A 26,079-nucleotide genomic window follows, 5' to 3' on the forward strand; every position below is an offset into this window, starting at 1 on the left:
TAGTGGTGAATCTGCGGATCTGAAATTAGCACTAGCGCCTCCTTTCACGAATATGCCACCGAGAATACCAGGGCTATGTAAAAAAAAAAAAATCCACAGATATGTAAGCCAATCCCCAGTGGTTTAAAACACCCAATTTAGGCCGATTTTGTGCTTAGCGGAATTTTTAATTCTAATTGCTCCTCAGGGTTGGCGGCGCGGCCGGAGCGCGCGCTGTCGAATATGGTCCGGCGAAAAGGCAGGGCGGCGCGGAGCGCCTCCCTCCTGGCCAGGCCGGGCCGGGCCATGGCGGCGCTGGCGGCGCTGCTGCCCGCCCAGACGCAGCTCGAGTACGCGCTGCTGGACGCCGAGGCGGCCCCGCAGAAGGAGCAGCTGGTCTACCAGTACCTGCGCAAGGCGGACGGCCGGCAGCCGGACCTGGCCGTGCCCGAGCTCGGCAGAGGTGGGTGGCGGGGCCCGGCGAACCCGAGCGCGGCGCCGTGGGCGGCCGCGTGCCCCCCCATCCCGCCGCGCACATCCCCCCGCAACCGCCTCCCAGGCCCCAGCAGCCGGGAACCCCTGCAGAGCCGGGAGCGAGCCCCGTTTCCCGCCCCCCGGCGCCCCCCTCGAGGCGCTGCTGGTGCTGGCCGGGGCTGGGCTGGAGCGAGGGGTGAGATGTTTCTTGCGGGCCGGCTGATTTACGGTTTCTGCGAAAGAATCTGCCCCCGTTGTGAGAAATGCGACTCCTGAAAGTGCCCGCGGGAAAAGCCAAGTGCAGGGAGCCCCCTCGGAGCGTTTTGCTGGTGCTTGTCGACACATGTTCTTTAAAACCTCCTCCCTCCCTAAAATTCCTCCCCTTAGCTTTGCTGCTCTACCCTTTGTAATAAAGCGTTTCTGCAATGACTTTTTGTGTGCATCCGTTTATGTTTTTATGTATGTAAGTAGTGAACAGCCCTCCTCTTAGTGAAGCAGAATAAAGACAATCTTCCTACTGTCTACTGTTTTAGGTATACAGGAAGTAAAAGCTTATTTAGTTGAAACTCTCAGGATGGAATTTTTGGGATACTTTTAGGTTACCAAAGCACACTTGGACTTTTTTTTTTAATGTTTCTGCAGGGTGTAGATCTCTGCCAGGCAGCGCTGTCACCTTCCCTGATCTGGCAGCTTTCTCCTGAGCTCACCTGGTTTTGCTGCCACCCCTTAAGGTGTTTCCCATGTCTCTCTCCCCATGACTTACCCGTTTTCCTCAATATTCCCCTTTTTTGATAATACAGACCATGCTTTAAGTGTTGCGTCTGGTCAGCAACGCTCCCATTCCCCTTCCACGCATTGTTATATCTATTTTTAGACTCTGCGTGTATCAAATGTTAAGTCTTATAAGATCTTGTACATCCTGCTTGGAGAGTGGGTAACCCAGTGAGATGCTGGAACCAGCAGAGCTCATGAAAGGACTTCGCAAGACAGAGAGCCCCAGAGTGACACCCTTCAGGGCAAAAATCACATGCATATCATGGGACTTATTCTGACCTAACCAGTGAAGTGAAGTGAATGCTCTTTCTCTCTGGATCTGGTTTCCTGAACTTTCCCTTTTGTCATTAATGTTCTTTCACCTTTTGTATTCTTTCAGAGATTATATTCTTCTCCAAAAAGCGGCTCAGATAGTCAGCATTTTAAACTTACAGTATATGTCGATGAAGGATATGTAGGGACCTAGACTGTAAAATAAATAACCTATGTTTTAAAAATGATGAAACGTTTATCAAGTTGAATGAATGATTTTGTCACTGTACAGGCAAGAGTTTACAGGGTCTTATTATCATCACAAAAACAATGACTTTTTGTTTGCATCCGTTTATGTTTTTATGTATGTAAGTAGTGAACAGCCCTCCTCTTAGTGAAGCAGAATAAAGACAATCTTCCTACTGTCTACTGTTTTAGGTATACAGGAAGTAAAAGCTTATTTAGTTGAAACTCTCAGGATGGAATTTTTGGGATACTTTTAGGTTACCAAAGCACACTTGGACTTTTTTTTTTTTTAATGTAGCCCTCTGGAAATTTAGTTGGGCTATGATATATTAAACCTGTCATTTTTTGTTTGTTTGTTTTGTTGTTCTTTCAAGAAATGTTCATTGATAGTAAGGGCCAAATATATTCTGGATTTTTACTGCTACCTTAATACCAGTTTCTTGTGGGATCAGAGAAATACCAGTTACCTCCGTGTGTGCATGTACATAAAATGAGAAAACACTGCCTTAAGGTCTTGTATCAGGTGGTTGAAAATAAATGAGCAGAGGTAGTACCAGGCATATCTGAAAGAAGTTTAATTCTTTGAAATCAACAAATAACATCATTAATTTATACCTGTTATTTCTAACTGTTCCAACTCAAAAGATCAAAACTATAAATATAGAAATATTTCAGTAGTCTCTGAGACAAGTTCTCTACATAAATGAAAAATCTCTAAGAGTTTAGCATTTTTATATGCTTACTAGCTTGTATTTGTTTAATATTAAACAAAATAAGCATTACCCATATGACTGGGGTTAGATAGTGACATTGATCATGCTCTGTGATGGATAAAAACTGTTCTACAGCTTGCATGTGCTTTCCTTAAAGGTGTCTATTTAAATATATAATCTGCATTTTCAATATTACATTAACTGTTATTAGCTTAATAATGATATTATTAAATTTTATTTGCTAATTATGAACATTTGTAGAGCGTAAAGGTGAGTTTGATTAATTCTTTTTTATTTGCCTTCCTAGGAGGATAGAAAGTGATGCTAAACATTTTTTAAATTAACTATACTGAGAATTTTGCCTGTTTTCATGGAAGTTACGTATAAAGATGATCCTTTCCCTCTCCCTTTCTCCTAATTTGGATACTTTTGTTCTGTGAATTTCAGATTTACAGTGGCTGAACACTGAAGGTCCCATTTCTCTTCATGAAGACCTTTGTGGAAAAGTGGTGGTGTTGGATTTCTTTACTTACTGCTGCATCAATTGTTTGCACTTGCTGCCTGATCTCCGTGCCTTAGAGCACCAGTACTCTGATAAAGGTAAAAGGGCTTTGGCTTGCCTAGAATAGAATTTCCTGGCAGTGTTGCAGGTGGAGTAGCTGAGTCATTTTGTTGCTCATTACAGAAAGCTGGCAGAAGTTCAGGGAGGTCTAAAAGTGTCTTATAATCTTTTATGTAACCTAGTACAAGTGACTGTTTGTACCCCCGTCACATTTCTAAATGGGGTTAAATAAGGTAGCTGTTGTGTCTGTATAACTAAAGAATTGAGGTGTGTATGTAAAGTCCAATTCTGATTTTATAAAGGGAGCTGTTTGAAAAGAAAAAGGATGCGTGATATAGGAAAAGAAAGAACGAAAACAAATTTCAAGATAAATGGATGCAAGTGCCTTGGTGTTCAGTGCCGTATGCTGGAGTTTCAGTCCATTTCAATGTGCAGTGTTCAGTTGAGAGAAGTCCCTTCTCCCTTGGGGCAAGGGGAAACAAGGGGGCAGCTTCACTTTCAGTTGGATGAGTTCTGCAATTCGTATCATGCCCAAATGCTAAAATTGATGCAAATAGCCAGATGATCGGGTGTTGGGTTAAATAGTGAAACTGCAGCTTTACAAAACTTCAGATGTATAAATATAGGATATATTTGCAGGGTTAATCTATATATTTACAGTGTGATGGAAATAACAGAGGGTGCTGACCTATCTCTCATTATTTGGAATGAGAACAGTCATCTTGTTTTGCTAAAGCATCTATCTCAAAGTGCATTAACATTTTTAATCTGTTCTTGGAATATCTGAAAGAACATTTCCTATGTCTTTCTGGTTAACTGAGGACACATTTTCACAGCAGTGTAGGTCATATCAGTATCTTTTTTTCTTTGACTCTACACCGGGTACATAAACTTTTGATATTCTGATAATGTTTTTATTGTTCACATGGTGCAAGTACCCTCTTACGCAGGAGTACACTGGAACGTCAGCAATGTGATAATCAGACATGAGATGTGCAAACACAAGAAGCTCTTGTTTTAGGATGGTTGCAACCATCAAGTACCTCTTTGTGCATGTGCACATATTCTTAGTATCTGGAGCTTCAGTAGATTTGTCTCAAAGATACTTTCCATAGAATTAAATGGCTGCTTAGCATCTTTATCTGATATGCTCTTGCCGCTATCTTCAGTGGTGCTATTTCTGTTTTCCTAGTGGCATTCAGAAAGTTATTTTAAACCCTGGTGCATATTCAGTTCATGTTATCAGCAGTCCAGAAATGACTTCTATAAGAGGGAGTACTTTTATATAGTCAGAAATAGCTTGGAAGACATCCAGTGTTACGCTCTGGCATAATCCTTCAAATAATGTTTCAAATGGTGTGCATCTTCCTGCAGCCCACAGTAGCATTTGAGAGTTCCCCCAGGAGGTTTCTTCACAGAATGTTTTATCCTATTTGTGCTGTACAGGTGTCGAGTACAGGGTTGTTGTAGCTTTGCTGATACTTCAGAAGGACAAGTGTAAGGGCTGCTGCTGACACTAGTACACTGGAAATGTTTGACACGCTGTTGGAATTCAACAGTTTATGATATTACAGCTTTAACTATCTGATGTTGCAACATGCTGTGCTTGTGGGATTAACAAAGACTGTGTCAGTTACGGTGATTTTGTAATCCTTCAACCTGTTCTCTTCAGCTAAGTTTTGTTGCGTTCCTGCTTTGCGAATTTCTTCTTTCCTGTTGTAACATTGAAATATGGCCATTCCTGCAGATGTTACACTTCTCCATTGTTACTGTGTTATGGCTGAGGAAAGAGGCTAGAAGAGAAAAATAATTTTCCATTTCTCTGTAACCAAGAGAAAATAAAAACTGGGATCAAACTTGTCTTTTAGAAGAAAGTCCCCCAAGCTCAAATAATACAACTATTTAAGACCTGAAGTAACCACCTTTCTTACACTTCTGCCACAGAACCGACAAAGTAGATCACTTACAAATAAAATATGAATTTAGTTGCCAAAACAATAATGACTCTGGCAGTGCTCCATTATTGCAGAGATAATTCATCAAATGCTGGCAGTGCAGTGTGCTTTACAGCAGAAGATTTTTTCTCCCCGAATAGGTGTCAGGCAATCGTATTGTGTCTTGGAACACTGAGTCCCTTTTAGGAACAAGGGAGTTTTTATGCCTTGGCTTTGTATTGTATAATACACTTAAAAAGAGAACAGCTACATTTCTCTGTGGACTTTTTTTGTGTGTGTGTAATCTTAATTGTATGCGGTGCTATGAAGTTAGTTTGTATTAAATAATTCACTTAAGCTTCAAAACTTTTAAAAGTGCCATGTAGGCACTAGAAGCACCAGTAGAGTGGTTCGGGGTGGTAGTGCTTTCATGAGGTGGAGAAATCTTAAATATTTCATTCTGTCCTGATGGCTGTGAGCAACCAACTCGGTGTAAATGGCTGTTCTGCAATGTAGTCCACTTAGCTGTACTTAGTTTAAAGTAGTCATCACAGAATTCACTGGTTACTCCACAGGCTTCCAGGTTACTTACAGGCTATAAGGAGGTTATGCTTTGTAATATTCTTCACCTATGAAGTGAGATGATGTATAATATTGATGTTATGTACATTGCTTGCATCATTTGGTAGAGACTTTGTTAGTAAAATATAATTTAAAAATCTAAAAGAGTGTGTAGTCTTTGTTTTGCTCCTAAAGAATATTGAAAAGTGACTTGATTGAAAAAGAGTCTTCATTCACTTTCTGTTGGGTTGTGGTAGGGGGAATGGAAAATTAGGGGCTACCTTCACAATGCCTACATGTGCTATAAGTGAGTTGATTTGCTTTTATCACACAAAAATAGCTAAAATCTGAGCCATAGACTTGTATCTCTGTGTCTCTTTTCATGAAACTGAAAAATAAGCAATTCAGAGAAGTTGATTGCTTCCTTTTGTACTTTTAATGGATATTAGGGTTGGTGGTATATACGCAATGTATGTAACATAATTGTGATTCTTATGTAGCATTTTTTATATTAGGATCTCAAATGAAGTCATCCTTATTGTGGAAAAAATAAACTCTTTATTGGCTTTATAGGACAAGTATAGTAATTAATTTAAACATGTGAAAAGGAGGGTCAAAAACCCATATTTATCCTTTCTTTTATAAAAAGAGGTTTTAAGCCTGCTTTCTCAAAATTACTATTTGTCATAGTTTTCAGTGCTGTTAGTTTAGTTGAAATATAGGATACAGTATTGATTTTAGAAGCCTATATGTTTTTTTCCACTATTTCTCTAGAGTTAGAAATTCCAGGATAATTGTAGACTTCTAGAGTTGAGTGTTACATTTGTGACTCCTAGTTAATAGTGGAAAATAATTCCTTTTCTAAAAACAAAGGATAATTGTGTTGGGGAAGTAAAAGACAAAGAGGTATGGTAAACACTTGAAAAATTAAAGTAGCAGGTGAACTATTCAGCTTACTTGTTATTTTGAAAGCAATTTCTGCCTTTTTATGAGATTCATGAATTAAAAACAATTACTGCCATATTAAATGTCAGCCAGCTGGGGAAGTAATGGTACTCAAGCTCAGTAGTTTTACTGATGATTTATTTCCGAGTTTCAGTATTTTGTATACATAGCTATATTCCTATTGAGATGTAATAATTTATTACTTGTTCAAATCATCTTTCTTTCTGGAATGCAGTAAGTCATGTTGTGAGATAACTGTACTTAAAGTTTACTATTTTTTAAATTATCTTCAAATACAAATATAATTCAGTGCAAAATTTTACTTTTCCTTTCAGATGGTCTTGTGATTGTTGGGGTCCATTCAGCAAAGTTCCCAAATGAAAGAGTTCTGGATAACATCAAAAGTGCAGTTCTGAGATATAACATTGCCCACCCAGTAGTCAACGATGCAGATGCGACCCTTTGGCATGAACTAGAAGTGTCCTGCTGGCCAACCCTCGTCATTCTTGGGCCTCGGGGAAACATCCTCTTTTCCCTTGTTGGAGAGGGACACAAAGAGAAGTTGTTTTTATTTATTTCCGTAACTCTGAAGTTTTACAAAGAGAGAGGACAAATCAAGGATAACAGAATTGGAATCAAGCTGTACAGAGACTCCCTCCCACCCTCTCCCTTGCTATTTCCTGGCAAAGTAACTGTAGATAATTCAGGAGAAAGATTAGTAATAGCAGACACTGGACATCACAGGATTTTGGTTACCCAAAAAAATGGTCAAATTCTACACACTATTGGAGGTAAACTTATAATAAGTTTATTTTATAAATGGAGTATATTCTCTGGGGTTACTGGTCTGGTCTTTTCTTAGAGCTTTTCTTATGAAGACTCTTTTTCTCAGAGCTTTTATCCATTTATGTATACTGGTAGGAAAAAATGTCTAAAATAACTTGTAGTGGATATTGAGGTGATGCAACTGGCTGAGTTTTCTGATTTTTTTTTATTTGCTTTTTTTGCCTAAGTTTAGTATTTTTTTATGCCATGTCCAACATGAGACACAAATGACATGTTCTGTAGCGTTATGTAAGAGCTGCACGTGGACTTAGGCACATTTGTGCCAGTGGCCTGCAGGGAAAAGACACGATAATGCCTCCCTTAATAGAAAAAAAATGTTGTGGGTTTTTTTTTTTTTTTTTTTTTTTTTTTTTTTTTTTTTTTTTTTTTTTTTTTTTTTTTAAAAAGAAGCATCCCTCTGCAAAATCTCCATCTGGTTTCCTATCAAAATTCAAGTGTAATATGTAAACAAGTTATCAAAGTAAAGTAAAATATTTCAAATTTACTTTTATTATAAACCTTTTACAAGTAACATGTCTACTTCTGCTGACACCTACTACTAATTTATTTAAAATGTTTCCCACTCTAAAATATGGCCTTTTATCTTTCTTGATTATACTGTGCAGAAGACTGTCACTCCATTATTCTCACTCTTCTGTCACATAATTAGTTTCCTGTCATCTTTTTTGCTGATTATTATTCATCAGAAAACACTGCTGAGTTTTTTCATTTGAAACATACACCAAAAATTATATCATTGAAATGAAACTGAGTTTTGGAATTTAATCTTCGCTGCTGACTCGCTTGAGGCAATCAGGAGTAAAAAATCAACTTTTCATTTTGTTTTCTCTTGTTGCCGTTGTTTCCTTATGAAGAAGGAACAATGTAGACCCTTATTAAGATCTGTTTTTAGAGAACGAAGCCGAAGATACAGGGGACTTAGAGTGAGAAACATAGTAACCCTGATTATTATCATTGTCACAAAACACGGTGACTAAAATGAGACTACACCAAATACTAATAACTTATACTATACCAGCCCCTATAAAATCATATTTTAGCATATGTAATTAACTTACAGATTTAAATATATGCACTTTGATTATTTTTAAGTTCTTCTTTCAAAAATGATTTTTGAGTTTGCTCTTTTTCATAGGACCGAACAGCGGAAGAAGAGATGGAAGATTTTCAGAGGCAGCTTTCAACTCACCTCAAGGAATTGCTATAAAAAATAACGTGATTTATGTAGCTGATACAGAAAATCATCTAATTAGAAAGGTAATTTTCCGATCTGACAGTATGAAAATTTGATCTTTTACACTTTCTCCCACCTACACAGATGAGAATTTACACCCAGGTAATTATTTCACAAATAATTCCTAAGTATTCTGAATAATTCCAAAGTAAGCTTGGCCTAATATAAGTAAAAACTGTAGTACATCTTTTTCTTTAAAGGACTACATATATATTTATACATCCTTTCAGTTGGAGATGATATGCACTACTTAAACAACAAACCCTGCTATGTTAGAATATTTGATTTTTCTTTAGTGTTTCTTGCTTTCCTCTTTTGAGAAACATCTTTTCTTAGTATTGGAAGCAAATTATTTTTATTTCACTTCCAAAGGGTCAGATTCTTACCTAAAGGTACTGATCTCTTGAGGTGCAGAGATTTCTGCTCCTTTGTTACTTAGCTGTCAGTGTCTTTAAAGGCAGGGAGCTGGTTTAATTTGAGAATTGTCTACATGAGAGTGTTTTAGATTAAACACAAAGTTTCAGCACACTGCAATGAATTGTAGTTGGATCTTAAATTTGATTACATGAAATTTAGAATAATTAGAAGTTAAATCTGCTGAAGCGATAAACTATTACCTTACTAATAAAAGTATTTTATGCTTGTACAGAACATCTTATACATAGATTCTAACCAATATTTGGGTTTCTAATGCATTATCAGAGAAAATATTTAGGAGGTAGTTACTTATTTGGGGTATATTTGTACTCTTATATTAGCTAATTTTGTATCTTACTCCAAAGCACTAGTCTACAAATTCTCCCTGTTGTTTACATTCTAGTTTGCTCCCAAGTTTTTTTTTGGAAGGAGACCAAGGTGGCCCTTATTGATAAGGGAGCGTTATTACAAAAAAAGAAAAAAATTGCTCCAGTGTTCTCATCTTGCTAATTATTCATCATTGTAGCCTGGAGACCACAGATAATTAAATGGTTTGGGTAACAAAGATAGTGCTGAACGGGACGGCTGAAGATTTGAGTCATACTGCTTCAGCATTTTTCATGGTTTCTAAACATAGGAGATCCCAGGATTAAAAAATACAGGTAATGTAGCAGCTCCAGGTTCATGCTTTCAACTACTTATGAACTGCTCATGCAAAACAGCCTGTGTAAAAGGCAGGCATTTACTGCTGCAAAAGTTAGAAGATGCTAGGCAGGCAAGACTACATTTTTGTGTAATTGTCTTAATAAAGTAATGAGACTTACTAGGAATTTTACAGTATATTCCAACAAAACTGCTTTAAAATGAGACATGAACATCTGTTGTCCACCTGAACTCCTCTCTAGAAAATATTTATACTTTTTTCCAAAAGTTCAACCTAACCTTGACATATCAGGAAGAGAAATGCATGAGGGGTTTTTTTGCCCTCTCTCTTTTTTTTATTTTGTTTTGGGTTTTTTTTTTGTTTGTTTGTTTCCTGTGTAAACAAATGTCTGATTTTTTTTGAGATTTAGTTTCTTTCTGTAAGCAAAAAATCCTGTTTTTGACATTTAACTCAGATTATCTGTATTGACTTAGCTTCTATAATACTCTCAATTTATATAATTTTGTTTCATATAGATTGACCTAGAATCAGAGCTGGTGAGCACTGTAGCAGGTGTTGGGATCCAAGGTGTTGACAAGGAAGGTGGAGCAAAAGGAGAACAACAGCCCATCAGCTCCCCATGGGATGTGGTCTTTGGAAATTCAGGTATTGTAACATTTGGGATTTTAACTTCTTTTTATTTACATCGCACATGAATGAATGTTGCTGTATGTTTTCCTTTTGTGGTAACCTGAATTGCAGGGGGAAAAAAAAAAAGTTTTATTTTAATGTACAAATGAGTTTAAGAAACAGTGTTTTTTCAGCAAAAATGTAAGAGCAAGTTATCAGCTGAAATCAAGTTTCTGTTTTGAGTCTTGAAAAAATGTGGATTTCTATATAAGACAAAGGTAGTATTTTATAGCAAGTTTCTGACTAGAAAAGGAAGCAGTAACTGCTGCTGCTGTGTTAGTGCTTTATGCCATTTTATGGGAAGTGAACATTGTCTAAAAGTTCCTTTTTTCGCTCTACAGACACATCTGACCATTTGTAAATATTGCAGTTTGTGATCTATATTTATTACTCTTCAGGTGACATGAAATCATTAGACTGAAGGTCATAGTAGATTTAGACTCATAGCAGAGGAGTATCTCAGGAAAAACCCTGCAAACATCAGGGGTAAAAATGAAATCTTTTGCTAATGAGAAAGATGCAAGTGGCATCTTCCAAGGAGCTATTAAGCTTTTCCTTTTCTGATATACCTAAAACATACCTGAGTTTGACATCACATAGTTTTGATGCTGTTTACTGTTATTAGCTGAGAGTTAAAATTCTGCTTTCTTGTTTAGTTTTCATTTCAGTATAATTTAAAAGTTGGAACTGCAGAATTTCTTAACATTGAGCAAGCAATGTTTAAATATGGCATAAAATTCTGGAGCCAGCATTTTTGGTATAAAACTTGACTGCTTGCATGGGGTTTTCTTGAATTTACAGATGAAAGAATGAGGAAGAGCTTAGCAATTGTAGATAACGTCTGCAATCTTTATATTAGAAATGCTTTGGAGTATTTAGAAAATTGTAATGACCTGAGGGGGAAAGAAAAAGATACAGTGCAAACACGGCGAGCATGTGCATGAGAACCAAGACTGTGTGTCACAGCCTGCAATGCATTTACTTTAGAACATTGATATCGTGAGTCACAGAATATCAAAATAGCTCATCACCAGTGCAGGAGAGTTTGTCAAAGCCCTGTTGCTGCTGCAGATTGCTGGAGCCTGGTGGGCTCGTCTCTTGCCCTCTGGTAAGTCGTTGCACTCGTTCATCATTGAGCAGATGAGCAGGAGGAGGAGGAAGCTCTGTAAGAAGTCAAGGCCAAGCACAGAGAGATCTGTGCCTGGGCAGAGACCAGCCTTTTGGTGGTGATTCTTGGTGTGCTGCTGTCCCACCACGAGTGCATCTGCTGTCGTTGATAACATACTACTTTTTAATACACCAATGTCTATGAATGAATTTGGATGGATGAAGGAACTGATCTGTTTTCAGAAGTTACTTATGTTTTTGTTCACTCAGTGATGCCCACATGGCATATTTACATATACTTATGTACAGCTCTGTGCAAGGTTAAGGAGGTTACATACACTTCAGAAGGTTAAGGTTCATTATTCCATCATCCATTGTGTCATCTGGCATGGAATGCAGGAAATAAAATAGATTCATTTGCATTTTCCTTAGAAATACATACATTGAGGTTTTTCATTTGTTTTTTTTTTTACTCTTAAGCAAATGATGTTTCCATGAGCTTTCTTTTAATGCTCAGAGCTGTGCAATCCAGAACATAAAAGGCAGAAGAAGAAAAGCTTAATTGTTTAAGCTCTTCATGTGCTGTGCGAGATAATTATAGTATTAAACAGCTTATCCTGATGCCTTTCAGAATCTCAAAGGGAAAGGTAACCTCTTAAAAGATAAACTTCTTTTTCATGTCAACTATATTTCTTAAAACATTACTCCTTTTAATACAATTTAAACTACGTATTGATCAATTAAAAAACTTACATTTTTGCATATGTTTATTTTAATTTATGAATTGTGCAATGAAATGAGCTTAAATTACAGTATAAATGGTGCTTTTTAAAGAAACAAGAGGTGTCCTTGCTAATCTTAGGACACTATATTCACAAGTCAATATTGTTCTGACATGGTTGGTTTCAAAGATATGAATTAAATACACAGTTTATTTGTTAGATTCCAGAAAATATGAGGCCTGGTCCAAAACCTGTGGAAGTCTTCAAATTTTTTCCTGGCATCTGTCTTGAACACTCAGGCAGGTTATTTTATTATCATCAACAGAAAATAAATAACTTGTCATTTTGAGTGAATGACATTTTTTTTGCATTAGTTTGGCTCCAAGTATATTAAGAATCAGATTTCTCCATTTCTTACAAAGTTGACCACTATAGTGTCTGATCTTTAGTCTGCTCACATTAGAATTATTTCCATGAATTCATAAGGATAAAGTTTGCAGATATCAGACAAACAAAACCAAGACCTGAAAGGGTATGAAAACATCTTTATCAAAACCAAATGTATCCATTAGTTGGCAGTTTTGTAATTTGAATTTGCTTTGTATACATTTGCAAGATAACTGTATTCAGAAAAATGTTATTGAGGGGTCATTCTTAGAACAGATATTAGCAAGTATCTCAGCATACTTTTAACCAAGCCTCATAGTATTTACATGAGATAGTGGGCTTTGTTTCCTCATTTGGTAGAGATGTTGAAGACTAAGGCGAAGAGGTTAAGTGACTGTGAAATACCATTTGAAAGAAAGTTGACTCAATTGTCTCCCTTTAAGGTAGGGGAATTAATGGAGACAAAACACGGGGTAGGATTCAGACGGACAATATTCTTCTTTGTCATATTTTGAGTTGCTTTAGTTTTGTTTTGCCCTCCTTTAAAAATTCTTGAGTAAACTGCTTGGATTGTATTCTGGCTTTGTTGAAATTGATCTTGAAATTTGAATTGCTATAAATTGTATAGGAAATGCAAATATAAGGTTTGAAAATGCATTAATAAGTTATTATCTGTTGAGGTATTTGGACTTTTTTTTTTTAAAGCTTTCTGTTGTCCTGTTCTATTTTTATTCAGTGGGTGTTGAAAGCAAGTGATGCTTAAATGCACAGTTGATCTAAGTGTGAAATGTTCCTGATAGCTGCATTCTTGCTGGAAGGAACAGAACGATGACCTGTGCGTGGTGACATAACTGTGTGGTTTAGATTCCAAAATCGCCCAAAACCTTGTCTTGGTTTGCCTAGCTATTCATTGAAATTCGCAAGTACAGTATTGACCGTGTTCTCAAAAGACAAGTTGAAAATTTGTCCTTCAAAGATTGAAAATAAATCTAAAATAGATCTAACATAGACACTATTTAAATGAAAACATGGTAGCTATCTTGATGGTACAAACTTTATAACCCTTAAAAAGCAAAAGTATGTAGGATTTTCTCCATGTTTCTATATGTCTTTCTTTATGTCTCTTTCCTCCTAGCCTTGTTTCCTCCTGGCACTGATGCTCTAATCTTCATTGCTTTGTGAAAGGGATCTCCTCTGGTAATAGCTGAAAATAAGAGCTGCTTTGGAGATCATCTGGGATTAATCTCGCATCGTATTTCTTTACAGCTCAAACTTTGAGCTGCTCTAAATACATAAATTGGCCTCCAATGAGGGTCTTAGAAAGGTCAGCATTGCTAGGGACACATTTAAAATGGAATATGTGTGTGCCAGGACTGCAGGTCGTTGAAAGCTTGGATCCGTAGCAGAGGCGGATTCAGGAACGTGGCAAGCGCGGAAGTGCAGCGTGGTGCTGCCATATGGAACCACGGAGCATTCGGTGCTTTCCTGCAGTATTAGGGAATCTTTTTAACTTAAGTGTATCACATTTACAAGCCATACTTTGCTTTGATACCGACAGCCCTAAAGATAAGAAAGTACATATCCTAATAAGGAGAAACCACACTGGATTTAAAAACAGCTGGAGATAGCTTGGAATGTGGTGCTTAATTGAATAAATGTAAAAGAATTACTTTGTTCTTTTATGTTGCTTTGTAATAAATTCTTTTAAAAATAAATTCTTTCCATTCAAGGATGATAAGGAGCAGTTGGTAGCAGTATCATAACTTTTAGCATATTTGCTCTTGCTGTCCCTCCTCCTCCTATGAGGACAGTAGAATGGTGACACTGGTGACACATCCCCAAACTGTTTTCCCCTCAAAGAATGTTTTCTATCTTCTACTTTAGAACGTTAAACATGAAATTCTGTATTGTCAGGACCATCATGTGATAAAATACGCAACCACAGACATTGTTTTTACTTCTTCATTTTGTATAATTTTCTGGTTAAAGCTCTGACGTATTTTTTGCAATTCAGGGTACGCATAATGTTTCCAGGCTTGTATCCATTCCCTTTGTTCCACTTGCTACCCAGAAGAAAATACTTCCATTAAAATTTTTAAGTTACAAGTCTCTCTATTTTTCCTGTCTTGTTATCTAGCTGAGGAAAGAATCTTCACTCCATTGGTCTTACATATTCAGTAAAATTTAAAAACAATATTGATACTTTTTTTCTTGTATTTTGTGCTTGAGAAGCCTTTCAGTGGGTATTACTGGAGTAAGGTGTCTCTAAATGTTTCTGCATCTGCCTATGAGCTACAAAATCTGATCTATGCAAGAGATTTTCTGAAGTGCTCATCTCTGTTCTCAGTGCTCCATTTCATTAGTGGATATTAAATAATTAAGTGCTTTGAGAGCCTTCAGAATGAACTGGATAGCATAAATGTAAGATAAAAAAGCCCACTTTCTGAATTAACCAGTGTTTTTAACAGTGCTCGTTATGCAGTACTTTGAATAGCAGCCTCCGAATAATGCAAACTATGCAGCACAGAAACATAAAATCCCGGGAGTTGAACACGTGCTCTATAGGAGGTAGTCAGATGATTACCTAGCCTGTTTTCTTCATTAAGTCTCTTAGAAACAAATTCTAATCAAAGATTCTTCTGTGGTTTGGGGTTTTTCAGATTTTTTTTTTCTTTTTGGTATTCCTAGAACTTTCTTAGCATCTCTGGCGAGTTGTAGAATATTTGTTTTCCAGATCATTTTGTGAACCTTTCCACTCATTAAAAGCTAGGGAAGTTTAGCTTTTATTTTGGGACTTGCAAAAAAAACCACGAAGCATGTGGAGATGTAGGAGAGATTCAACTGAGATCTTCTAGATCAGAAACTTGGAAACTGGTATCTTGATTCCGGAAAAAGGAAAGGCTGAAGATAAACTACATGGAAATCATATTAATACTACTCTTAAGAAGGCTGAAGTGGGGGGCAACTGTTTCTGTAGGTAGAAGGACACTTTTTTTTTTTTTTTATTCTAATGCATGTTGTAAGAATGCTTGGAAAGCAGAAGATGCAAGGATCTCAATTTGAGGAATGATAATAATCTTATTTTAGGCAGATTGATTTGATCAAACTTGATTGATTTTTAAGGTTTAATATGTTTGCAAGCATTTTACATGAAATTACTTACATTCTGAAACCGCTGAAGAGATTTAAGAGGGACTGCAGTCTGCTGCAAGGAACAGTGCTATGGGAAGCGCTATTTTAGAAGATTGTGTGAATAAAAAGTTTCTGTGAGCATTTGGAAGACAATTTTAATTTGACTGGCTAAAGTTATTTCTGTATCTGTTACTGATTTAGAAAATATATTAATTTTGTTTTTGACTAGATGGGACAGTTCTGTATCATGTATATAGTGTTAGGAAGATAACGCGTACATGTTTGAAATGTCATTTAAATATGTATGCATAAACGTGTACCTGTTTTAAATGTCATTTTTTGGTTCTTAATTTTTCAGAAAAAAAGCTAAGTAAATTTATTCTGTTCTTTTTTTATAACTTTTCACTATTTGTTTTCCTGCATTCTTTGTTACGCTGCAATATAATCTGTTTTAAGCTATAGAACAGTGATGTCTTCTGTTTTTATTTCTATCATTTTATCTGGGAAATACTGTCTGGTCAAGTTCTGTCTATAAGTTTGGATTGGTTTTATACTTTGAGTTGAAAAAGAACAGATACACATTTGAACACTTTTTGATCAGGTGCCTGTTTCAAGATCTGCCTCTTGCATTTGTGGTACTACATGTACAAATGCACATGGAGAGAGAATCACTGCTTAGAGGGAAGTTGGTGCTTGCACACATCACACCTAACCTTTGAATACACAGCAATTGTTATTCTCCACAGCATAAATCTACCTGACATTGAAGCACTAGTTGCTGTTATCTTGAAGACAATTACCCTGTCTAAACTACCATTAGTGTTACCGCTGACTTCAGTGGGATTACTAGGATAATAGAACGTGTGAATTTGCCAGGTAAAAGATCTGTAATTAAAATGAGCATATGATCTGAAAGATACTGATATTGTTATTTCTCACAAACCCTGGAAACAATTGCCAATAATTGTTTGGAATATCAAACTTTGTTGCTAATATAGTTTTTTTATATATATATATATGTGTGTGTGTGTGCGTGTGTGTTTGTGTATATGTGTACACACACGCACACACACACACACACATGCTTACCAGGCACAGGTATATTTGCTAGCCAGTATAAATCCAAAAATAACAGGTGAAACATGAACTCAACAGCAAAATCATGCAAGCAGCAAATTTCATTTGAGGTATTGTCTTTGCTAGAGATACCAGAGAAATATTCTGTAATTGTGGAAAGAGAGCAGGAGAGAGCAGAGGAATAAAGGCAGCGTGTCCCATGGCAGAGGACGTGGCGAGGTGGGGAAGGTCAGGGCTGGCTTGTTGACTTCTTGTTTTTTTAAAAGATGCATAAAGGATTTTTTTTTCCTCCTGTTTTTATATGCCTTTTTTAAAAAAAAAAGTTTCAGGTTCCCAGGAAGATGATGTTTTATGGATAGCCATGGCAGGCACTCATCAGATCTGGGCGCTAATGTTAGAAGATGGAAAACTACCAAAGGGAAGGTAAGCAGTTTTAATGAGAGACATAAGGAGTTGCTGTTTGTTTGATAAATAGCCTTCAAACCCCAAAGAGAGATAAACACATTAAACTCAAAGTAATTTTCCTCAGCCTGTACTTAGCTTGAAGTTTGCTGATTCTCTTCAGGCTTAAAAGGCTTCTGCACTTGAAGTCTGTCTGTTTGGGGTTCCTTTCCCTACATAAGTTAGATGAAAAGGAACATGCTGCTTTTGCTATAAACCCATGACTTGGTAAACTACATTCATATAACTGGATGTTGCTTTTCATTGCTTATGCTGAATTCTCCAATGATGAATGAATGATGAATAATAATAATGATGAATGATGGGATAAAAGCACAGAGGAAATTCAGATAATTCATTGTGCGACAGTACAGTTGTTCATGGCTCACGTACTTTTCCTGTAGCTTCAGTTTATACATAATATCTGCAGTGTTTCATACTTATTTGTGAACGTGGATGCCGTTTTCCTTCAGTGATCTAAAGAAAGGAGTCTGCATTCGATTTGCTGGGAGTGGAAATGAGGAGAACAGAAACAACGCGTACCCGCACAAGGCTGGATTTGCGCAGCCTTCAGGGCTCTCCCTGGCTTCTGAGGATCCCTGGAATTGCCTTTTTGTAGCCGACAGCGAGAGCAGCACCGTGCGAACAGTCTCTCTGAAAGACGGAGCCGTGAAGCACCTTGTAGGAGGAGAGAGAGACCCACTGGTAATCACTGCAACCTTCCCCACACTGCCCTACTAATATTCCTCGAGCCTGACCTGGAAGAGCCACTTTTGGGGTGAGAGGGTAAATGAGTTTCCATGGCCATTCATTGCTTCACTTTGCTGCTTGGAATGCCAGTGTGTGGCAGTCGTGGTGCTCAGCTGTAGTGCAGGTTGTACCTCCAGGGATTCACTTATAAAACAGCCAACTACAGCTGGCATTGCCTCTTTTGTAAAGTCAGCTGTATTTATATTAATAACCCAACTGTCCTCATCTCGATTTCTATGGTCAGTGTCCATAGTTCCCAGTTCTCAGTATCCTTGTTTTGAAGTTGTCTTGTTTTGCTTTTAGTCAGTTATTTCCATTTAATTGTAATCGTTTAAGTTTGTCAGCACTGAATGATCAAATTTTAATTTAATCACATACTTCTTTAGAATTTGTTTGCCTTTGGTGATGTGGATGGAGCAGGCATAAATGTAAAGTTGCAGCATCCCCTAGGAATAACATGGGACAAGAAAAGAAAACTGCTGTATGTGGCTGATTCCTATAATCATAAGGTAAGCATGTAGGAGCCTATAGCACACCATTTTACAGCTCTTAGAACTATGAGAGATAATTTTAGGAACACGGGAAAATTGTATTTGAAGGAGATGAAGAAACAAATTATATTACTTCTTTTGTGGGTTCCCTTCTGTTCCTTCCCTTGAGGGTCTTTCTCTTGACCTCTTTTTTTTCTTATCACCTGTTGTACACCTGTGATGGCCAGTTTGATACTGCAGATTTGCTAAAACTTGTAGTCCAAAAGGACTTGCTTTTAGATTTCCTTAAAAAGGCCGTGTAGTTTTTGAGAAGAAATATTGAGAGTTGCTCTTATGTAAGAAGTCATTCAGAGTTAGGGAAGGTTGTGTTGTGTGATTCTTCTCATGTGATGTGAAGCTTTTATGTCTACCAGTTTGTTAACATTTACCTTGATTAAATGCATTAAGGAAAAAAGTTTTATTTTCATTTGAAGGGTAAAATATATACCCTACCAATTTTTTTAATGCTTCAACCGTTTTGCACACATTTCCAGAAAGGATGCAATGTAAGATAAACATACCAGTTGACACACTGCAGAGCACAGGGGTGGGTAGTGTAGAAATGAAAAGAGAACACTAAATAGTGACCAGTAAAGTCCATCAGGGAAATCGAGGAGAAATAATGGAGGTATTTTTTGTTAAAGGATGATATCCTAGCCAACCACATATTTTCAAGGATAGACACTTGTTAGCTAAGGTACTCAACGTTAATGCTGGCTTCTGAAAGTGTTGGGCATAATATAGAAGCTTTCAATACTGGTAGCTTTTTTCCTCAGATTGATTTGTTTGTTTCTTTATCTTAGATTAAGGTTGTAGATCCCAAAATGAAGAACTGCGCCACCCTGGCAGGCACAGGAGAAGCAACCAATGCTACTGCTTCCAGCTTCACAGAGGCAACTTTTAATGAACCAGGAGGTTTGTGTGTTGAGGAAAGTGGCCGCTGGATGTACGTTGCAGACACAAATAACCATCAGATTAAAGTGCTGGATTTGGAAGCAAAAATTCTTTCCACGGCAAGTAGTGTTTATTAAGCATGCTAATACTGGTGTTTCTTGCTATAAATTATTATTACAGGCTTTGGTAAATGGTATATAAAAGTCAGACAGCTAGAGATTTTTTGGTATAATTTTTATATTCACAAATATTTTGTGGCAAGACATGTTTTGGCAAACAAACATTGCTTGTTAGTGCCTTTGTTGTAAGACTTAGCCTTGGGAAAGGCTGCTTTTGCTTAGAAACGAAGTGATGGGACTCTATAAAAGAATACAGAAATATGAACTGTCTTAAAAAACAACTGCACTGTTTTATACTATGAACAGGATCTCATGAGCCTTTGCTCTTTAGAATGAGTAGAAATTGAAATCAGTTACCGTATCATGTAGTTAAACTGTAGAAGATGATTTTGAGAGCCCATCCTTGAGGCGTGATATGTAGATAATCAAGTTATCTTCAGGACACTTCAAATTATGAAGTTATAATTGAGTTTTCTTCAGGGTCTCATTTATGCCAGATTTCAGCTATTCTGCATTTACTACTGTGTGATGTGCCCTGCTGCCCAGTGAATGCAAAGCACCTGGCTCCTCATGCCTTGTGTTTCTGTCTAGATCACCTTGCAATATTTTGTGTTTCTTTTTGCACGTTATTTTTACTTTATCTTATATCTGTTGACATTGTTATTTCTAATTCTTCACCTGGATGTCTATTTAATTATATCCAGTGGATTATTAAGATAAAACAAATAACACAAATATAGTTTGCAACAGTGAACTGGAGAGCAATATCCTTAATATCCTTAGGCTATTTAATATGGTTACTTTTGAGAGAGGAGAAATGCTCTCACTGTTTTTCAACCCTTGTGAGTTGAAAAAAAAATGAATTTCTAAATCAGAAATCTTCCAAATCTTTTAAAATTTTGGTACCATAAAGTCTTATTTTTACTATTACAGTGCTTAACTTTTGAAGCTTACTTTTAAATAGTGTCTAACTGTTAATATATGCAATGCAAAATTTCTCTTGAGCTTTCAAGCTATCGAATTAAAGCTGTTTTCAGAGTTAAGCACTGCTGTCTTGACTTATACCAGATGAGAGCAAAACAGCTTTGAATTCTTGTCCATTTTATAATGACTCTATCCTACCATTTTCATGCAGGTAGGACAGAAAGGACAAAGTATGTTTGTCTAGGTTTAAATTTTCGTATAACATCCTGAGAAATAATCCTTTGTTTTGCTGTGTAATCTCATGGTTAGGATCTTATATTTTATTACCTGGGGGTGCAGATAATACCAGATACAGAGAACATACTTGTGACGTTCATTAAACTAAAAATATAATAAAACTGTTAACATTTTAAATTTAAGTATAGTGTAACTAGTGGAAACTCTTAAGAGGTAGACTTTGTAATTTCAATAGTGAATATTATTTTTCTCTTTCATATAGTCACATATCAAATTTATGCATTTTCAACCTTTTAAAAATCTGTACTGTCCTTTCTGTCAGCACAGCAGTAGTGTTACATTCTGTTTTGACTTGCATCGGTTTTCCTAGTCCATGTCAGCACTGAATTTGTGATTGTATTGTGCTCTACAGCACAAATAGAAAAAATATTTTGTTTTATTTCTGCTGATAGTTGCCTATCCTGAACCCAGGAGCATATGATATTCCAGATCATCATTCTGTACAAAGTGATAAAAGAGCAAACCTTCCAAAACTGCCTAAATCTTCACCAAACATTCAACTTCCTTCACTGACTGTAACTCCCGGCCAGAGAATTCAATTTCTGTTAAAGTTGACCCTTCCTCCAGATACAAAACTGAATGAAGAAGCACCAAATTCCTGGTTCATCACAGCAGAAGGTAAGTTGTTTGTGTTGTCCACAGCAGTTGAACAAGAACAGATAAAATATGAAGTGTATCATATCATGGCATGCCTGTAACACAAGGGATCTTTATCTCATGGACTTAAAATGTACCTTACAGGCCTACAGGTGTCTTATATTTAGAGAATATTTAAAGTTGCTATATTTAACAGTTGGGAAGATTAAGGAGTAATTGATAGTGGCTGGTTTTGCCTGAATGAACACATGCTACACTGGCTTTTTCAGGATTGCTTGGGACAGACTGCCCGTGGGGGCTGGCAAAGATGCTGCTCCTGGAGGAGTCGGGTGTTTTGGTTGTTAGGTCGTCCACTTCTCCTCTCTGGCTAGAAAAGATTATCCCAGATCTAGTGTCTATTTTTAGAGGAAAGCTGACCATTAACCTGTCCATTAACCTGTCCGATTAATGTAAGGACCATTAATCGTCCTAAAGAAGGCTCTTTATTTATTTACTTATTTATTTATTTATCTATTGCGTTTGTTTTTTTCTCCACTCTTCTAAGTGGATAGATGTATTTTCATCTAACTACTCTGAACCTGCTTGTTCATAGTTGCATATTTCAACTTGAATATTTCTGTACCAAGACAAATGTTCTTATATCAGAGGTATTTTTTAATGTCAAAAAATCAAAAATGTCTGGTCTTGATTACCGTAAAGTGAGAATAATAATATCCCATGTCACAGCAGTGTTGTGAACCTAAATTAATCAGTATCTCAGCTCTTAAGAATTTGAAAAGAACACGGAGAACATGTTCTTATGGCCTGTGACTGGAGTGGTCTAATTCCATCCATCACTGCCATTCTTCCACTGGAGATTACTGTGCCCATAGCATAACTGGCGGAATGGAACATGTGAGCATTCCCTAAAATTTCCTTCAGTACAAAAATAGCAAGGTTATCTGAAGCTCCTTCTTGGGCAGAGTGACCATTAATGAGTGTTTGGAGACAGTGTTTTCCAGTGTTCCAGCTGTACCCAGAAGGGAACGTCTCTCAGTGCCCTCCAAAGTACCGTGTGAGAGCCAATATATATAAAATAACCCACATGTTTTTCAGATGCTTTGTGTGAAACAGTTTTTCCTTTTTATTGATTCATTTGCTTTAACACGTTTACACTCTAGGAATAAATTTTTCATCTCACTAGAAGGTCAGTGCAGCTAAAAGGTATCCAGTACTGTGCCCTGTGTGCCTGCCATGTAGTAGTGTTTCTGGGGATGAAGGGAAGGCACTTAGCATGCAGATGCTGAGTAAAAAATCTAAACATTATGAACGTATTTGCTGTTAGTCTCTAGGTTTCCTACAAGTACGTGATACTGTGGACAGAGCTGTTACTTCTAGGAGGGACTGAAAAAGCTACCCACTAAGTTGATGCAGAGCAATAGAAAAATGACTGTTTAGAGCTGCTAAACAGTTTAAAAATAAAATTAAGAAAAAGCCTCATTTGCACCTTAGTTTTTGTAGAGAAAACACACGTATTTAAACTGCTTTCACTCATTTGTAGGACTGCATTGGAAAACACTATTTCAAAGATCTGCTCTCTGTTCCAAACTATTTATGCTGTTAATAGTCATCAGTGCATGCAGATACAGCTAAACAGTTACAAAGCTAAACTTCTGTCTCTTCACTAGCCATGTGTTGGCCAGCTTTTGAAGAATCTTTATATCCATATAGTAGCTCAGTTAGATGGGTTATTTTTAAAAATCCAAAAGTAATCTAGAGCACTACAGTTTATTTGTACACCTTGTGGTTTGAGGAAATTTTCATGCCATTGTGTCCTCAGAGAACAAATAGACTCTTTCCAGGAGCATCAGTGTACTTTTTGGCAAAGAAAAAATCTCCAGATGTTGTTGAAGTGAGGAGATAAGTCATAGTTTCAAGGGTTAGTAAAACTGCAGAATGTGAGCAACTGAAATTCAACAAGCCATTTCAGGCTCTCATATTCTAGAGCCAACTTGTAGTTATTTGCTGAAAAATGCCAAAAAGAGCACTTCATCCATCTCACTTATGGCAAAATACAGAGTGCAATGCAGTGAGTTTGGTGCATTTATTGTACAATTCATTTTTTAGCTCATGTCCTCTTAAATATTTAAATAAATGTGAAACTCAGGTCTCATTGAATCAGACTGAACATTACTAAGTTAGAGCAACACACTTCTGAAGCCAACATTTGTTTTTGAATTGTTCTGAAGTACCTGCATTTCTGTACGTTTATGGCAGTCACCTTGCCTTGAGTAATAGGCCTTTGATACAAATCTGTAACAGCCCATTAATTTAAGGAGAATTTATACTTACATATTGCAGAATTTATGCTTAGCTATCACAGAATAAACTTTAATCTTCTTTTTAGAGCTTGTAGAACAAATTGTAGATGCATTGCGTTTAGCTGAGGTGTACTTCTTAAAGCAAAGCTACGGATCCTTCCACCTTTAAATGAATACCAAAGAAACATTTATAGATTGCTTTTCCTTTTTCTCTCTGACTGACTGGAAAAAAATAGAATTTCAAAACCCACGTTGTCTGGTAAATGAAATTAATGCTTTCTATAGGTTTTAGAGACGTTGTTGAATGTCCTAATGATAAAACCTATATATTTTTTTTTCTTTTACAGATAATACATGGTTGCTTTCAGGACAGAGTGTGTCTGGAGGAATTAAGGATGTTTCCTGTCAAACTCGCATTCCCTTTCAGCTCCCCAGTAGCTGTCTCTCAGCTGAAGCAACCCTGGCTATCATCGCGTGCCTCTATTATTGCAGCAAAGAGAGCAGTGCCTGTATGATGAAAGGAATCTCGTTCAGTCAGCCTTTGCAGATAGCTAATACAAACCAAGGTAGCTTGACTCAAGTTGAACTGACATACACGTTTTAACTAAACAACCCAAAGCTCATTTCATACTTTATTTTAGTGTCCAGTGTTTCTGTAAGAGAAAGCACAAGTAGATGACTTCTCTGCTGCTCATTTTCCTACAGCTTATGAAGAAGTTAAGAAATAACATAGTTGATAAAGTGGAGTTTTTCACAATTTAACATGAAAATTTAGGATCATCACCTCAGTTCTTGTCATGCTGTAGCAATGATAATATAGTAACAGTGTAGATTTTGTTGCTGGTTGTGAATATGCTGGATGTTTGCCATTCTGAGCAATGAGCAACCAATTCCGAGTGCTCTTTTGGAAGAAGCAGTATTGCTTTGTGAGGTCTGTAATAAGGTCTTTGCACTGTGCACACTGTAAAACAGCTAGATCCTTTTGGACTAGCAGTTAGAAATTCCTTTCATGCCCTTAACTTTTAACAGAATGTCACAACCAGTGCTTTCTTCTTCCAGGTTTTAAAAGTTATGGTTTTTATTTTTCAGTGTTGGCATTTATAACACATGTACTGAAAACATACCTTAAACTAGGTGCAGCTCTAATTTTATGCAAACTGTGTTTTACTTAACTAGCTAAATATGACTGCCTTATATCAAAAACAATTTCATGAAAATATAATCTGTGAAAGGAAATTTTTAAGTTCCTACAGAAGCATTTCATACTGTTTTCTAACAAAGAATGTGCCTCTCTAATGTGTATATAAAAAAAGTCAGAGTTTCTGTGTTATATACCCGTTTGCATTTTATAGAAAATTGTAGATAATGATTGAATATCTAAACTACAAAAATTAAACATCAGCCATTTCAAGCAGGAGAATCACTTTTCCCTCCAGTTCTGTAGCTTCTATATAAAGACCTATTTCAAGACTCCTGTCTTGCAAACACTTTGATGATGAATGGTATCATACTCTTGAAATCTAATTCAAAGCCTTCCAAGTCATTTGTTACAGTGGCCTCTGAACCAGAACATGTGTTTATTGATGGATTACATTTGCATTCACATTCCTGTTTGTGGGATCTGAGCTTTTGCTAGTAAACTGTTATTCTAAGCTTTACTTAACAGCCTTTAAAACTGCATTCCAAAACTGCCTTTGCTGTTTAGATCTTGTGTAAGTAAAATCCTATCAGTTTTCCATAGGATATAACAGGAGTACTGCAATGTGTGCAGATTTTGTACATGAATCAGTAGGACTTCCAGTGGCCTTTAGTGATACTTGGATTGGGCTCTGTGCTTATATCACAAGAACCAGTTCTAAGAAGATGAGTTTGTCCTAATTTTGAAGATAAACTTTTACACACCTCGTGAAGCACAGTAGTGAAAGAATTAAATAGCTGCTTATAAAAAACATGCCATTTTTCCTGGCATCTGTCAGGAAATCCGCAGTATGATTGGTTGTTGCTCTTTCCTACTCAAAAGCTGATTGAAATGTTGATCATGAAGTCAAGAGGCTTTTGTTTTAAGGAAACCATACAGGCTTGTGTTTTTTCCTTCCATTGAAATGCCAGCCAGTCTGCGGGTTCTGTGCTACCAGAAATGATAACTATCTCACCTGTCAACAAGGCAAGGCCCAAACTATTATTTTTCTTGTGTTTTTTTAAGCAGCTTTTCTAATTTAGCCTTTCAGATCACATCTTTTGAGGAACAAGAAAGCTTTGCTGATCTGTTCAGTTTGTAAATGCTGTTTGAAAGATGAAAGCAAAGAAACTGATCAGTGCATTTACCATTTTGTTACATTTTAGTGCAACTCCTTCTTTCTTAAATACATTTTGTTTAACTTTGAATGGTAGCCAGCAAGCTTTAGATTAGCTTCCAACTAGCTCTTACATTTTCTATTGGTTACTAGGGGGGAAAAAAATAAAAACACTAGTTTCAGGAGTTCAAACTAATTGAACTGTTGCTGTTGTCTTGAGTATGTCAGTTGGCTGATG

The 26,079-nt window shown here is 36.8% G+C and overlaps 1 protein-coding gene across 1 annotated transcript; it reads left to right on the top strand.

The window, feature by feature from the left end:
• Positions 1–294: 294 nt before the first annotated feature.
• On the top strand, positions 295–26,079 carry NHLRC2 (NHL repeat containing 2; the record flags this gene model as incomplete). Its single annotated transcript, XM_026050691.1, has 11 exons — positions 295–442; positions 2,886–3,038; positions 6,776–7,231; positions 8,422–8,543; positions 10,117–10,246; positions 17,019–17,118; positions 17,610–17,841; positions 18,273–18,395; positions 19,220–19,429; positions 21,043–21,268; positions 23,895–26,079. Coding segments are annotated over 11 exons (2,157 nt in total), but the record flags the coding sequence as incomplete, so codon positions are not given.

Source organism: Nothoprocta perdicaria, unplaced genomic scaffold (assembly GCF_003342845.1).
Source record: "Nothoprocta perdicaria isolate Ctin4 unplaced genomic scaffold, notPer1 scaffold_7, whole genome shotgun sequence".
Lineage (NCBI taxonomy): Eukaryota > Metazoa > Chordata > Aves > Tinamiformes > Tinamidae > Nothoprocta > Nothoprocta perdicaria.